We start from the raw sequence: 15073 nt of genomic DNA, 5'->3' as shown, positions 1-15073 counted from the left end.
CCTCCCCGTCTGCTTTCACATGAGTGTACCTTCTCCTCTGTGTTAAGGTCTGTTTCTGCTGGCCTGCCGTCCATTACACAGCTATCGCCAGTTTAGGCCGCTGGCAAAGGGCTCACGCAGGCTCACAATGAATGCCAGGTTGGCTGTGTGAGCAAGGAGTGTCTTCCGATTTCGGGTGTCATTTCCAGGCGGGCCACATCTAGGCAGCCTGTGCCTGTACAGGAGAGCATCGTTGTCTCCGGGCGGCGCTTCCCGCCTCGGAGTATGGCGCCTCCATGGGACCGGGTTCACCCCCGCCGGGTGGGGGGAGGGAGGGCGGGGCCGATATGGTCCTCCATCGGGACCCCATGGAGCTGGTGTGCTTGTGTATCTGGTCGGGTGATCAGTTGCCGGTTCATACTCAGCAGCTGTCCGTGCCTGTAGATGGTGTGTAGGCCGGGCTTAACAGCTCCGGTGCTCCCGGTATGTTTCTGGCCCCGGTCTGGTACCGAATAGAAGCTCGGGAAATTCCCAGTGTTAATGCGGTGAGTGATCCGATTTTGGAGCAGTCTGCAAGTGCATTTGTCGCCTTTTTCCGGGGCTCGGGCGAGGAGCCCCGGTGCTTTGCTTCCATGCGGCTCGGCGGCCTGGCCCTGCCCCTGCAATCCTCTTTTGCATAAATGTATCTCCTGTAATAATAATGAGGATCCATTTGAAAACCAGAATTTGAAATATTACACTCTAAAAACTGTACCTCAGTCTGGTCAAAAATGCATTTTCCAAGTTTGCAATAACGTCTATTCTTAAGCAAGGTTTGCAGCACTTGTTTGACATGTGCGTGGTGAGTCTGAAGGTCAGGGGAATAAATAAGGATATCATCCAGGTATACTAGAACAAATGAATAAATATAATCTCTAAGCACATCATTAATAAAGTCCTGAAATACGGCCGGAGCATTGCATAACCCGAAGGGCATGACAAAGTACTCATAGTGCCCACTTCTAGTGTTAAATATAGTTTTCCACTCATGATCTTACTTAATTCTTACCAAATTGTACGCAGTCCTGAGGTCAAGTTTAGTAAATACTTTAGCACCCTGGAGTCTGTCAAACAATTCGGAGAAGAGGGGAATAGGATAGGCATTTTTTATGATCTTGTTTAATGCCCTGTAATCAATACATGGGCGTAGTTCTCCATCTTTTTTAGATACAAAAAAAAAAACCTGCACCAGCAGGTGAGGATGATTTACGTATGTGGTCCTTACTTAGGGAATCTTTGATATACTATATTCATGATTCTACTCTCCTTTGGAGATGAGGCATGCACTGGGTAGCGGTGCGGGGAGGAGGAGGGGCATAGCGCTGGGTAGCAGATTTATGGAGCAATCATATGATCTGTGAGGAGGTAGAATATCAGTCTGACTCTTACTGAATACCTCCTTAACCTCCCAGTATTGTATGGGAACTTCAGAAACCTGAGGCGTAGTAGTGGGCAAAGTAAAGATGCCAACTCTTTTGGCAACGGGTAACACACATCTCTCTATACAGTCTTTACCCCACTCCAGTATTTCCCCTTTTGCCCAGTCAATATGAGGATTGTGCTTAATGAGCCAAGGGAATCCAAATATGATGGGACAAGAAGGAGAAGCAATTATCTGGAATGTTATGTTTTCCTTGTGTAAAGCTAATATGGAAATGTTAATAGGCAAGGTTTCGTGGATAATCAAAGGTTGAGAGAGAGGTCTCCCGTCAATAGCCTCAACGGTCAGAGGTGGTGATTTCTCCTTTATAGGTATTAAATGTTTTCTAGCAAAATGTATTTCAATGATATCAAGGAAAAAAAAACAATTTTGGTTATTACCAGAGGACGTATCCATCACACCTAAGACCTGTCCCCTTAAAGTTCTTAGGTGCGGAAGTTTTTCAGACGTATGGAACAAGCACTTCTCATATGTCCTTTTTTTTTTTTTTTTTTTTTTTTTTTTTTACTACAGTATAAATACAGACCCTCCTTTCTCATATACTGTCTGCCTCTGACAGTCTAGTGACCCCTAACTGCATAGGTTCGGGTTCAGACTGTACAGAAAGGTCAGGAATAATAGGTTTGGAGAAACAAGGTGCCAGTCACATAGCCATAAGTCTGGTTCTATTTCTGGTAATTACCCTGGTCCTTAGTCTATTTTCAATCTGCATAACATGTGTGATGAACTCAGTTAACCTCTGAGGTAGATCTTTGGCAGCAATTTCATCAAGAATTGCCTCGGATAATCCTTCTTTCAATTTAGAGATTAAACTATTAGTCCAGTCTACCTCAGAAGCCAAGGTGCGAAATTCTATGGCATAATCTGACATAGACCGGTTCCCTTGTTTGATACGCATTAAGGCAGCGGAAGCGTCATTCTCCCTGCCCAATGGTTCAAATATTAATTTGAATTCCGCAAGGAATTCCTGGTAGTTATATGCAATACTCCTACTACTCTCCCATAACGGATTGGCCCAAGTTAAGGCTTTACCTTTAAGCTGGTTCGTTAGGTAACCAATCTTCGCTCTCTCCGTGGGAAAAGATCCCAGTGAGGCCTCAAAGTGGTACTCAATTTGATTCACAAATCCCCGGCATTCTTGAATATTGCCATCAAAATGCGGGGGAGGAGATAGGGAGATAGTAGGTGCCCTATGTACTATAGGTGGAGGTACATTAGGCAGAGGTGACATAGTCAGAGAAACCTCAGGCTGTAGACGTGCTGTCTGAGTAAGCAGCGTACTGAAAGCCTGGGCAAATTGATTCATACGTTGATCATTCTCCTCTAGCTTTCTCTCGCAAGCTGCTATGTGCTGACACAATTCTGCAGGATTTATGGCCATGTCGTAATTTCAGGATTACTAGTAGATCCAGCACACAGAATTATAGCACACGTAGGACTAAAGGCAACGTCTTACCGGGCCTTAGAATGGCCGGACTTAACGTACCAGAGAATAGTCAGAATACTTGCCGAGGTCAGGGACACAGGAGACACAACGATGAGGGAAAGCCAAAAGTCAAGGATACCAGAATACAGGGAAGTCAAAATGAAGCCAAAGTTAATAACCAGAAATAAACGTTCAGGAACACACTCGTGGATACCCTATTAATGGAAACCATGACAGGGCAATGAGAAGAAATAAAAATGTGTTTAAATAAGCCTCTCATGGATCCGATTGGCCGTAACAGGCCTCACCCCAAAACGTGCTTGTGCGTCATGAATGTTACAGTCCCTTTGTACCAGCAGGGATTTAACTTCTGTTGGTACCCTTACTGCATTACTGTTTATGCTGTCAAGGGACCTTCTGCTGTCAAACCCTGTGCACTGTATGGCTCTATAGACGGTCATGTGGTCGTTAAGTGGTTAATATTTAAAAAAAACAAAACAAAATAAAATATGCTGCTTAATTGAACATTCCTAAAACTACTACTAAAGTTTAGCAAATCACCGGAAACAAAACTACTACTTCTGGCAGTACTAATAAAATCCAAGAGAAGCTTGGGGCAGAGATGATTTTGGCAGTACGTAATTAGGCCACTGCACAGGTTTAGGATTGCTCACCCGGCTATAGAGGTACCTGAAAATTCTGCTTCTACACATCAGGTATGTAAATCTGGCCTTTCTAGAGGGTAGTAAAAAGTGATGTTTAATGGCTTTGCATATACTTCCTTGTACATCTTTGTATTGTTTGTCTATGCTTTTTGTACATCTGTAAAGCAGTCAAATCCATTTATCGACCATGGAAAGAGTGACAAAAGTACATCACATCAGCTGAAATGTTCTCTGTATTAGAATGAACTATAGTACTTTAAAACTAGAGCATAAATAACAAGTGGAGCAGTGAATCATCTGATTCTACATTGACCTCTATCTTCTGAAATGTGGAAAGAGTATGTTATCCTGATCTATAAAAGCTTATATTTCCCTCTGATTTGTAACTTACCTGCACAGGTAATTACAGATTTATTTATTTTTTTTATACATTTCCTCACTTTTTTTCTCTTTTATTACAGTATGGATGGAGCTGACCTGTGCTTTGAGATTGTGAAGAGAGCAGATGCTGGCTTTGTCTACAGTGAAGCTGTTGCTAGGTATGTAGTAGATGACACTTTCTGCACAGAGATATTCAGTTTAATCAAATTTTTAGCTCTTAACATATTGAAATAGAATAATATGCTAATTAGACATCATTAGCTTACACATGCATACCATATTCCATGACCCTTTTTATTTCTATTCATTTCTATGTAATTTATGTGATTAGATTGCAGACTCTCGGTTTCCAGAGCTTCCCAAGTGTTCATTAGCACATTAACATACTGCTTCTGTAACACATCAATTATTAGAGGATTTGCAATGATTGAAAGATGTAGTAAAGGGTGTACAAGTGTGTGTTTATATCATATATTAACCTGTTTGCGTATTTGTATAATGTTCTGGTAATCAAAAATAAATTGACTTTTTTTTCCCCTGTTTCTGTGTAAAAAGGTTTTGAATGGTTTGACACAGAGGGTCCCCCAGGGTGCTTGTGGCCCAGCCCTCGTTCTTGGCATATTGCTGATGTAGGAGTTACTAAGTAAAATAATTGTCAGTTTCGATAGCATTCATTGGCCAAGCATGTTAGCTGACACACCATGCCAATGAATGCTATTCAAATTTGGACAAAATTGATATTGTTAATGAGTGATCATCTAAGCTACAGGCACCCTAGATTTCTATCAAATGGCTCAAAAATGCTTTGACACAAAAGAGAGGACTATGCCTTTGGCATGCTGGCACCATTACTATTACAAAGGACTCGATAGTGTCTTTGTAATGAGGGATGGTTGTTTCAACTTAATATTTCACTAGGATATTATTTTTGAATTCCTCTGACTGTTCCTTATACTGCTCACTCAGCCTAATTCAACTAGTCATGTGTACTGGAGGTTTTTTTCTTAATAGCTTGTAATGCATCATATATAATGGAAATGTGTGTTTGCACTCAATGTCAAACCGAATGTCTTGTAAAAGAAAACATGTTCTCTCTCAATTTTCTGTTGCATTCTTTTCTCCCATATTTTTGACAGATTTTAGAGTAGCTGAATGACATGGTTTGAATGCTTGCTGTTAATGCCAGCACATTGTACGTTTTATGTATAAGCTAATCTATTGGTGTGTTTCTGAGAGAAATATATAAACTCCACTAGTCTACCCTTGACTTATCCCATCGCCACCATTAACTTAAGAGTTAGTCTCCAAGTTGTAATAGTCTTTTATTCATGCACCTCAAAAAATGTGGTTGTATGTGGAGTTCTCATTAATATGTTTTAAAATGGTGGTCTTCAACTGGTGGTCCACAATAATTTATTGCCGGTCCGCAAAAGCTTTCACCCAACTATACCGCTACAGTGTTTAAAAAGGCAGCATTTTACATTAGGACCACTCTAGGCACCCAGACCACTTCAGCTTAATGAAGTGGTCTGGGTGCCAGGTCCAGCTAGGATTAACCCTTTTTTCTATAAACATAGCAGTTTCTGAGAAACTGCTATGTTTATAAATGGGTTAATCCAGCCTCTAGTGGCTGTCTCATTGACAGCCGCTAGAGGGCTTCCGCGCTTCTCAGTGTGAAAATCACAGTGAGAAGACGCCAGCGTCCATAGGAAAGCATTAATAATGCTTTCCTATGAGACTGGCTGAATGCTCTTGCCGCGCATGTGCATTCAGCCGAAGAGGAGGTGGAGAGGAGGAGGAGAGCTCCCCGCCCGGCGCTGGAATAAGAGGTAAGTTTAACCCCTTCCTCTCCATCCAGCCCGGCGGGATAGGGACCCTGAGGGTGGGGGCACCCTCAGGGCACTATAGTGCCAGGAAAACAAGTGTTTTCCTGGCACTATAGTGGTCCTTTAAGCTGTAGTGGTTCTGGCAACTATAGTGTTCCTTTAATGGTATTGCTAAGTAGCCTAATGTGGAGTGAGGTTTTGCAGGATTCTGTATATTAGAAATCTGCTGCAGCAGACTTTCTCACTCGGAACACTGAGGTGTATTGCGGGGGCTTCATTAACTCACATACATGCAATCAGGTCTTGTGTGAACTGTAGCAGCTGCTCACCTCCCACCAACTCTGGGATTCTTCGGATGCATATGTTATGGCGCCTATGCCAAGTCTCCAGTGAAGTCACCACTCTGCTCAGTTGTTTGATCCGTGAGGTGAGGCCCTCTATTTGACTCTTGGCTTCCTGGATTTGGCTGTCTCTTGTAGCCTCTCTTGCCCTCACTTTCTGGTGAATTACACGCATTTAATTTTGTACTTCTAACAGGTCTACTTTCCAGGCTTACTGAGGTCTGTTAGTAGCTTTTTTTTTATGTCCCCTTTTGTCGATGGGGTTGAGTCCTCGTCTAATTCAGAAGACTGGTAAACTCTGCTTGGGCTATGCAAGGCAATAGACTCGTCTCCCGCCTGCAATTCCTTGAAGGCCTCCTGTTCATTATGAACTTCGGGTGCCATCTTAGGTGGTGGTTGCAGTGAAGGCCTTTCAAAAGAGAGCCTAATATTCAGTAAACAGGGAATTTCTGGGTTTTGACTTACTATTTTTGCACCCCATTATGGAGTCTGTGGGGTTCTGGTAAGTAGTTGCCTGGTAAAGTTGAATTTCTGTAGCATTTGTCTGTACTTCATGGGGCCTTAGCAGAGTACCACGGAAAGATGTTTGGTACAGTACTCAGCCGGCCATGCCCCCAAAATCATGGCATACTGGTTGCAATCCACTGTTAATTTATTTTTATTTTTTTTAAATATAAAAATAGGGAACCATTGAAGATATCTCGAAAAATATCAAGAATATGAGGCTTGGTGTTACTAAATAGCAAGCCAGTAACCAGCCTCATGCTGATGAGTTGCATTAACAACGAAACAGATGTTCATGAGTGGTTAACTGGCTTTGCAGCTCTTCCTGAATTGTGCTTCAAAGTGGTTGTATACAACAATCATAAACTCCAAGGAATCCATGTTTAAAATAGAATAATGAGGCTTTTTTGTTTTTTTTATTTGCATATATCATGGTAAACTAAGCTGTTTATCACCCTGCACCTCCCAGCACCCCCCAAAAAAAAAATGACTTCCCTCTTCTGCCTTTTTATGGCACCATGCATGGATAGCTGAATTATGAAAAAGCTCATTTGTCGCCCCATTCATCTGCTCACACACATCTGGTTTTGACTGAATTAGTACAGGAGCATTGCTTATGAGAATGTATGTCAAATTGAATAGAAAAATAAAGTGGCCACTGAAAGCATTGCTCTGCCCTTCGTAATGGAAAATAGTCTTTAGTGCAATGGTTCCCAACCTTCTTTTGGACAGGCACACTTCAACACATTTCAATGGAAGAACAATTTCCACGGCACCCCTACCTCTTTCTTTTGCATTCAAACTATTACATACCAAAAATAAATGTTTGTTGCACACTTTCAGGTTGTTTGAAGCATACTGGTTGAAACACACTGATTTAATGTGTCAGTCATGCACATCCTAATCTGAATTGTGCCAGAATTCATTTTAATGTATTTTTATTTTTCAGTCATTACATGCGTCAGATTCTGGAAGCCCTGCGATACTGTCATGACAACAACATAATCCACAGAGATGTAAAGGTAGGAATGACTCAAAATAATCTTGCTAAATGTGTTCTGTGTGTCCTTTTTTCTGGTTGGTGATTCTTCTAAATAAAAGTTAATTGGGTGTTCTATTTGAGTGTAGAAGCCATATTACAATATCACATGTTGATATGTGTATTAAAGGACCACTATAGGCACCCAGACCACTTCAGCTTAATGAAGAGGTCTGGGTGCCAGGTCCATCTAGGGTTAACCATGCCTGCTGTAAACATAGCAGTTTCAGAGAAACTGCTATGTTTACTTTAGGGTTAAGCCAGCCTCTAGTGGCTGTCTCATTGACCGCTTCCGCGCTTCTCACTGTGATTTTCAGTGAGAAGATGCCAGCGTCCATAGGAAAGCATTGAGAAATTCTTTCCTATGGACTGACTGCGCGCGCTGCTCTTGCCGTGCATGCGCATTCAGCGGATGGCGGCGGAAGAGGGATGAAAGTCCCCAGCACTGGAGAAAGGTAAGTGTTTAACCCCTTCCTCCTCCTTCAGCCCGGTGCGAGGGGAACCCAAAGACTCTATAGAGCCAGAATAACGAGTTTGTTTTCCCGGCACTATAGTGGTCCTTTAAGTGATGTACTGTCTGCTTAAGTGAAGACTTTGCCTGCTCTTCAAGTAGCAGCTGGAACCATGCAAAAGGTCTGGAGCACCGCCATTACTTCAATACTAAACATTCTAAATACAATTTTTAATTTTTTTTAATTTTTTTTATTTGTGCGTGTGTGTGTATATATATATATTAGTAAGAGATGCACTCTCAGGTCTTTTAAACGAATAAACTTGTACTTACTCCAAATAAAGTTACAACATGTAATTCGATCAACGTTTTGACCCGTTCGGGTCATTCTCAAGATCTTGATCTACATAAGATGAGAGTGATTGCCAAGCTATCTATTTTTTGTGTGTGTGTGTATATCGATCTATTTATAAAATACAGAATCCAGCGCACTCGCTTATTAACTATTATCTATTTATATATATGTATTTATGTATGAATAATTTGGTCCACTTGGCGGTTTAATTGTCCAATGTTAAATGTATTCAACTACTAATGTATTCTTTGTATCCAATAAATTGTATACAATTCGAATGCCTTTGAAAGATACAAGGAAACAGATATAGTGTAATACTGCAAATGTATTATTCTCCAGAAACCCCTTCCCTTAATGGAACTCTTACACAATATATATGTGGTTGTTGCTTCCAATAACCACAAAACCACAAGCAATCTAGCACAGTACAGCACCACAATGGTGGGGGCAATGTTTCCACCCCGTCGGTGTACTGAATTGGACCAGTCTCCTAGCAGAAGCCTGGATGAGTGATTTGAGAACTGAAGGAACGCTGAAGCCACACATAGCTGGATACCTTTTAAAGGCTTTACTATAAGCAGTCCATACTCCACATAAATGCACTTTGCCCGCTCTCAAGATAGAGGCGGCGGCACTGGGCAGCATTTATAATATACCTCATGGCACATTTCAAGTTTACACATTCTTAATGACACAGTGCTACTTGCCCAAATAGCGGAGGATTCGTTCCTACAGTGTTAATTGAATAGTAAAACTATATGGAAGTATGTATTACTTAATATTGTGGTGTCCATATACACCTACACAACTTATAAACATAAGTTCAGATAATAGTACTGTACATTGATCATCTAAAAACAGTATAAAGTAACAAATACACAGATATATATGCTTCAAAAAAAATATTAGATAAAAAGCAATCATGTATAACTAAACACATTACCGGTATTTAAAAAAATGAATACACAATGATAAGAGATCAGTGTAAGTAGAAATAATTTGCATCTAGGGACATTAGAGTAAACATATTCAAATAAAAACACCACAAATATATTTGGTATGATAAAAACACCACCAGATGGGTATTCATTAATCCTACAGTAAATAAAAGTTCATTAAAAATATATAATAGTTCATAGAAAATTGGTTATGAATTAATAAAACTCAATGAATTCAAAATACAATTCTCCTTGAATAAATGAAAAGGGGTGTTCATTAAAAATATGTATAGTTTTATCCTATGCAACAATCGTTTTCAAATTACGTCTGATGCAAAAATGGTTACCAGCTGACAGATAGTGAAACATTTAAAAAATAAAGTGTGTGTATATATAGAATATGTATAGTTATATCTACAAAAAATGCATTCCCAGTTTTACGTTGTTAAAGAATATTAGTTCTAGTTCCGCATTTAAACCAAAGTAACTTAAGTTTTGAAATAAAATTTCCTAGTATGCAAGTTGTTTTGCTTTTTTTTTTTTTTTTTTTTTTTTTTTTTTTTTTGCTGGATCCCCTCCCCGCCTCCATGGTTCATTAATATGTTGTTTGCCACAATAGTGTAACGTCTTTGGGTTACCTTCATGGCATTCTGCAAAATGCTTAGAATATGCTTCAGAAATTGTCTTTTAATATTATAGACCTGTTCTCTTAACCTTGCTTTAAGCAATTTTTCTGGTTTGACCAACATGCTGATACCCTGGATGAGTGATTTGATAAATAAATTATCTGCTTAAAATGGCATGTTATATAGTCCTTAATATCATAATACTTTTTAGTAAAAGTTTGACAATTGGTTGTTTTTTTTCAAAAAGAGGGCCCACTAGTTTACAAATATTGCACTGCCTACATTAAAAAAAAAAAAAAACAAAGCAAAACTTTGACTATTTTAAAATGTCTCTTGGGTAGAGGCTTTTAAACTGTGTACCAATCTATTCTTTAGATTAGACAATCCTCTAATAACTAAGCTAGACTTCGGGGGATATAACTGGGCCCAACATGGGATCTTGCATCATTAAAGGACCACTATAGTGCCAGGAAAACAAACTTGTTTTCCTGGCACTATAGGGTCTTTAGGTCCCCTCCACCCTCAGGGTCCCACTCCCGCTGGGCTGAAGGGGTTAAAACCCCTTCAGCCACTTACCTTTCTCAAGCGCTGGGAACTCTCCTCCTCCTGCTGATGTCGGTGCAGAATGTGCATGCGCGACAAAAGCCGCGCACGCATTCAAACTGCCCATAGGAAAGCATTACTCAATGCTTTCCTATTGACGTCAGCGGAAGCGACTCAAACGGCTATCAGTGAGACATCCTCTAGAGCAGGGGTTCTCAACCCAGTCCTCAGGACCCCCTACCAGTCCAGGATTTGGGGATTACCTGGGTGTGTCTAAGGTGTTTAGAAAAAGGGAAAAAGAAACACCTTAGACGCTAAGGTGTATTTTTTTCTTTTTCTAAACACCTTAGACACACCCAGGTAATCCCTAAACTCTGGGCTGGTAGGGGGTCCTTGAGGACAAGGTTGAGAACCCCTGCTCTAGAGGCTAGATTAACCCTCAGTAACTTCTCTGAAACTGCTATATTTTCAGCTGCAGGGTTCAAAATAGGGGGACCTGGCACCCAGATCACTTCATTGAGCTGAAGTGGTCTGGGTGCCTATAGTGATCCTTGAAGTGCAAATGTTTCAAATACTTCTCCTTAAAATTTGTGATTGAGCATTATAATTGAATATTTTCGTGCAGCTGAAATCAATAGCTCCTATATCCGTATCCACTTAGTAGGTGATGAAACCAGTTGTCTGTCTATACGATTTACTGTATGTATAGATTATTTCAGGAAGTCATGGTCGTAATGTTTCTCCTAAAATTGCATCTTTTAGTTTGTTTCTCACATATAGCAATAGATGTACATTACGTTTAAAATAGGTATTGGATTTTAAAATTATGGTATAACGTTTTTTTTTTTTTTGAGGGTCAGAAAAATATCGTTATCCACTTCCTTGTTGGAATAAACAATGTTTGTGTCTCGGTGTTTCCAAGCTCCTGCATCTTGAATCAAATGTTGGGAGTTGTCAGACCACTTCACAGCATTGATCAGTAGTTATCTTAGGATGTAATAAGTTTGCTTATGGTCATGTGACAGAGTAATGTCTAATAGTTTAAATTATGTACTCATTAAAGATGTCAAAAATAACCTACTAAGTTCTCAGTGAATACTTTCCTAGCTACCTATTTTATTACCCCTACTTATACCCTTTGTGTCACTTTACTCCACTCCCTCTACCATGTAAGCTAATTGAGCAGGGCCCTCAACCCCTCTGTTCCTGTGCGTCCATTTGTCTGGTTACAATTACGTATCTGTTAGTCCACTCATTGTACAGCGCTACGGAATTTGCTGGCACTATATAAATAATAATAATGAAACTTCTATAAATGTTTATTCTCAAACACTGTGTCCAAACTTCAAGGACACTATAATCACCAAAACAACTTCAGCTTAATGAGGCAGTTTTGGTTTATAAATAACTTTGTTTATGCAGCCCTAGACACACCTACCTGCATGTGACTTGCACAGCCTTCCTTAACACTTCCTGTAAAGAGAGCTCTAATGTTTACACTTCCTTTATTGCAAATTCTGCTTAATTTAGAATTTATCTCCTGCTTTAATAGCTTGCTAGACCTTACAGGAGCCTCTTATGTAATTTAAAGTTCAATTTGCAGAGCAGAAGACACAACCTATTAGATAAGTTACATCTAATTAAAAATGAAACCATTTTGTTTTCATGCAGACTGGCTGTGTCAGTTACAGCCAGGAAAGGTTTGGCTAGGGCTGCATAAACAGGAATAAGTGATTTAACTCCTTAATGTTGCATGATCTATACACTAAAACAGTTTCATTAAGCTAAAGTTGTTTTGGTGACTTTAGTGTCACTTTAAGAATATGAGACCACAAATTGATTTGATTAGTTAGGCGTTTGCTATTGTTTGCAAATTAACACAGGATCGCTCAGGTGTTACATTCTTAGGAGTGTTGCCTTTAAGAGTGTATACAAGGGTTGTAGAAATTAGCTTGGCTAATTTGGCTTGGTTGCCCCTTCTAAGTGCTGCTTCAGAGTGTACTTGGAGATATTCTGGAGATAAATTGAAGGTAATCTGAGGTATACAGAACGTGAAAAAAGAAACAAAAAGTAAGATTTGTTTGATTTAAATTCTTCATCTCATTAAAATGGCAGACTGAGTTCAGTGTAATAGTTGTTTTGCATTTGTTTCAAGCTCTACTTTTTGGATTTGGATGCTGTCTAATCTGTAGACAGTTCTCCATATTGCGGCATGAGATTGTATTTTTGAAGTCTAAAATTTTTAAATTCTGTTGGTTAAACTCAGGCTGAGACTGTTGCAAATCCACTGCTGCAGAGATGTCCTAGCAATGGCAGATGGATTACTGTAGGATCTGGTACACTTAGAGATGTGGATAGAAGGCATACTGCACAGTGTGTCTTTCTACATAATTCTTTTTTGGCACTTTAAAATTGTGGTGGTGGTATGGAGACAGGCTCAGGAACCAAGTTTGTGGAACCACCATCCTCTATATCGATGTCCAAGACTGCAGCCAATGACAAAAAGGACAAGGTGAGGCCTGATAGAAAGCAGTTGTTGTTGGGGGATTCTATCATACAAGGTGTGGAGCTGGTCAATAGTGGCCTTGTGAGATGTCTTCCTGGAGCTACTGCAAAGCAGGAAGGGGATTGGATGTACTTGTCCATCCAGGGACAAATTATTTGGCTTGCAATGAGGTTTCAGAGGTAAAGGAAATGTTTTGTGTTCTTGCCAATGATATATGGCAGGTTGTGTTCACCCTGTCATTCTCAGAAGTTCTTCCTGTGTATGCATATAAGGGACTTTAGCTTGTGACTTGCTGAATGTAGTGATCACCAGTCAGTGTGGTTTAATATCACACTACACATATTCTAATATTAGAAAAGTGTTTTTCTAAAAGCTAAAACTTTTGTTTAAAGGAATCATTATCAGACTGGAGCAGTTTAAATGGAGTCCAGGAGAAATGGGATTATAGAGTATAGAATATTTGATACACTACTAACCTCAACATCTGAGGAAAGGGATTTAGGAGTTATTCTTTTAGTTCAATTAAAGATAGGCAGACAATGTAATAGAGCAGCAGGAAATGCTTGCAGAATGCTTGGTTGTGTAGGGAGGAGGTATTGGCAGTAGAAAGAGGGAAGTGCTCATGCCATTGTACCGAACACTGGTGAGACCTCATTTGGAGTATTGTACCGTATCTCCAGAAGGGTATTGACACTTTGGAAAGAGTTCATAGAAGGGCTACTAAACTGGTTCATGGTTTGCACGATAAAAGTTACCAGGAAAGGTTAAAGGAACTTAACATGTATAGCTTGGAGGAAAGACGAGACAGGGGGGATATGATAGAAACATTTAAATACATAAAGGGAATCAACACAGTAAAGGAGGAGACTATAATTAAAAAAAGAAAAACTACCACTACAAGAGGACAGTCATAAATTAGAGGGACAAATTTTTGAAAATAATTTCAGGAAGTATTACTTTACTGAGAGGGTAGTGGATGCATGGAATAGCCTTCCAGATGAAGTTGAAGAGGTTAACCCCTTAAGGACGCAGCTAAATGTACACGTTGTGATCAAAACAAAACGTAAACAAAAACTGGAATTTGCGCTATATGTCTGTTCAGGCGTAATTCGCCTCTTTCATATTATGTGCACCCACACTTATTATATATCTTATTCAGGGGAAACAGGGCTTTCATTTAACATCAAATATATAGGTATAAAAAATAATTTAAAATGAATAAAATATCAAAAAAATGGTGAAAAATAAGAATTTTTAATTTTTTTTTAGTTCTACGTGACATTCTAACTGTGAATGTCATAATGCTGTTTGCTTTTACTGCAATAAAATACACATATTTGTATTCAGTGATGTCTCATGTGTAAAACAGTACCCCCTATGTACAGGTTTTATGGTGTTTTGGGAAGTTACAGAGTCAAATATAGTGTGTTGAATTTGAGTTTTTTCACATTGAAATTCGCCCGATTGGTTACGTTGCCTTTGAGACCGTATGGTAGCCCAGGAATAAGAATAACCCCGATGATGGCATACCATTTGCAAAAGTAAACAACCCAAGGTATTGCAAATTGGGTATGTCCAGTCTTTTTTTTAGTAGCCACTTGGTCACAAACTGGCCAAATTTAGTGTTAATATTTGAAAATGCAAAAAACTAATTTGAACGCCAATTTTGGCCAGTGTTTGTGACTAACTGGCTACTGAAAAAGACTGAACATACCCCATTTGCAATACCTTGGGTTGTCTACTATTGCAAATGGTATGCCATCATGGGGGTAATTTTCATTCCTGGGCTACCGTACGGTCTCAAAGGCAACATAACCAACCTGGCAAATTTCAATGTGAAAAAACAAACGCATAACCCCATAAAACCTGTACATGAGGGGTACTGTTATACTCGGGAGACTTCGCTGAACACAAATATTAGTGTTTCAAAACAGTAAAATGTATCACAACAATTATATAGTCAGTGTAAGTGCGATTTGTGTGTGAAAAATGCCAAAAAAGTAACTTTCACTG

General features: G+C 39.6%; 1 protein-coding gene across 9 annotated transcripts in view; it reads left to right on the top strand.

Annotated features, from left to right (window-relative positions):
* The window catches only part of CASK (calcium/calmodulin dependent serine protein kinase), a 303425-nt gene that overhangs the window by 94509 nt on the left and 193843 nt on the right, over positions 1-15073 (top strand). For all 9 annotated transcript variants that reach the window (XM_063450136.1, XM_063450134.1, XM_063450138.1 and 6 more), the window contains exons 4-5: positions 4012-4089; positions 7552-7624. In XM_063450136.1, coding sequence (XP_063306206.1) covers positions 4012-4089; positions 7552-7624 — 151 coding nt within the window. The remainder of the gene's footprint in view (positions 1-4011; positions 4090-7551; positions 7625-15073) is intronic.

This window comes from Pelobates fuscus, chromosome 1 (assembly GCF_036172605.1).
Source record: "Pelobates fuscus isolate aPelFus1 chromosome 1, aPelFus1.pri, whole genome shotgun sequence".
In the NCBI taxonomy this organism is placed as follows: domain Eukaryota; kingdom Metazoa; phylum Chordata; class Amphibia; order Anura; family Pelobatidae; genus Pelobates; species Pelobates fuscus.
Note: the sequence above shows the minus strand (reverse complement) of the source record. Positions and strands in the feature narration are given on the sequence as shown.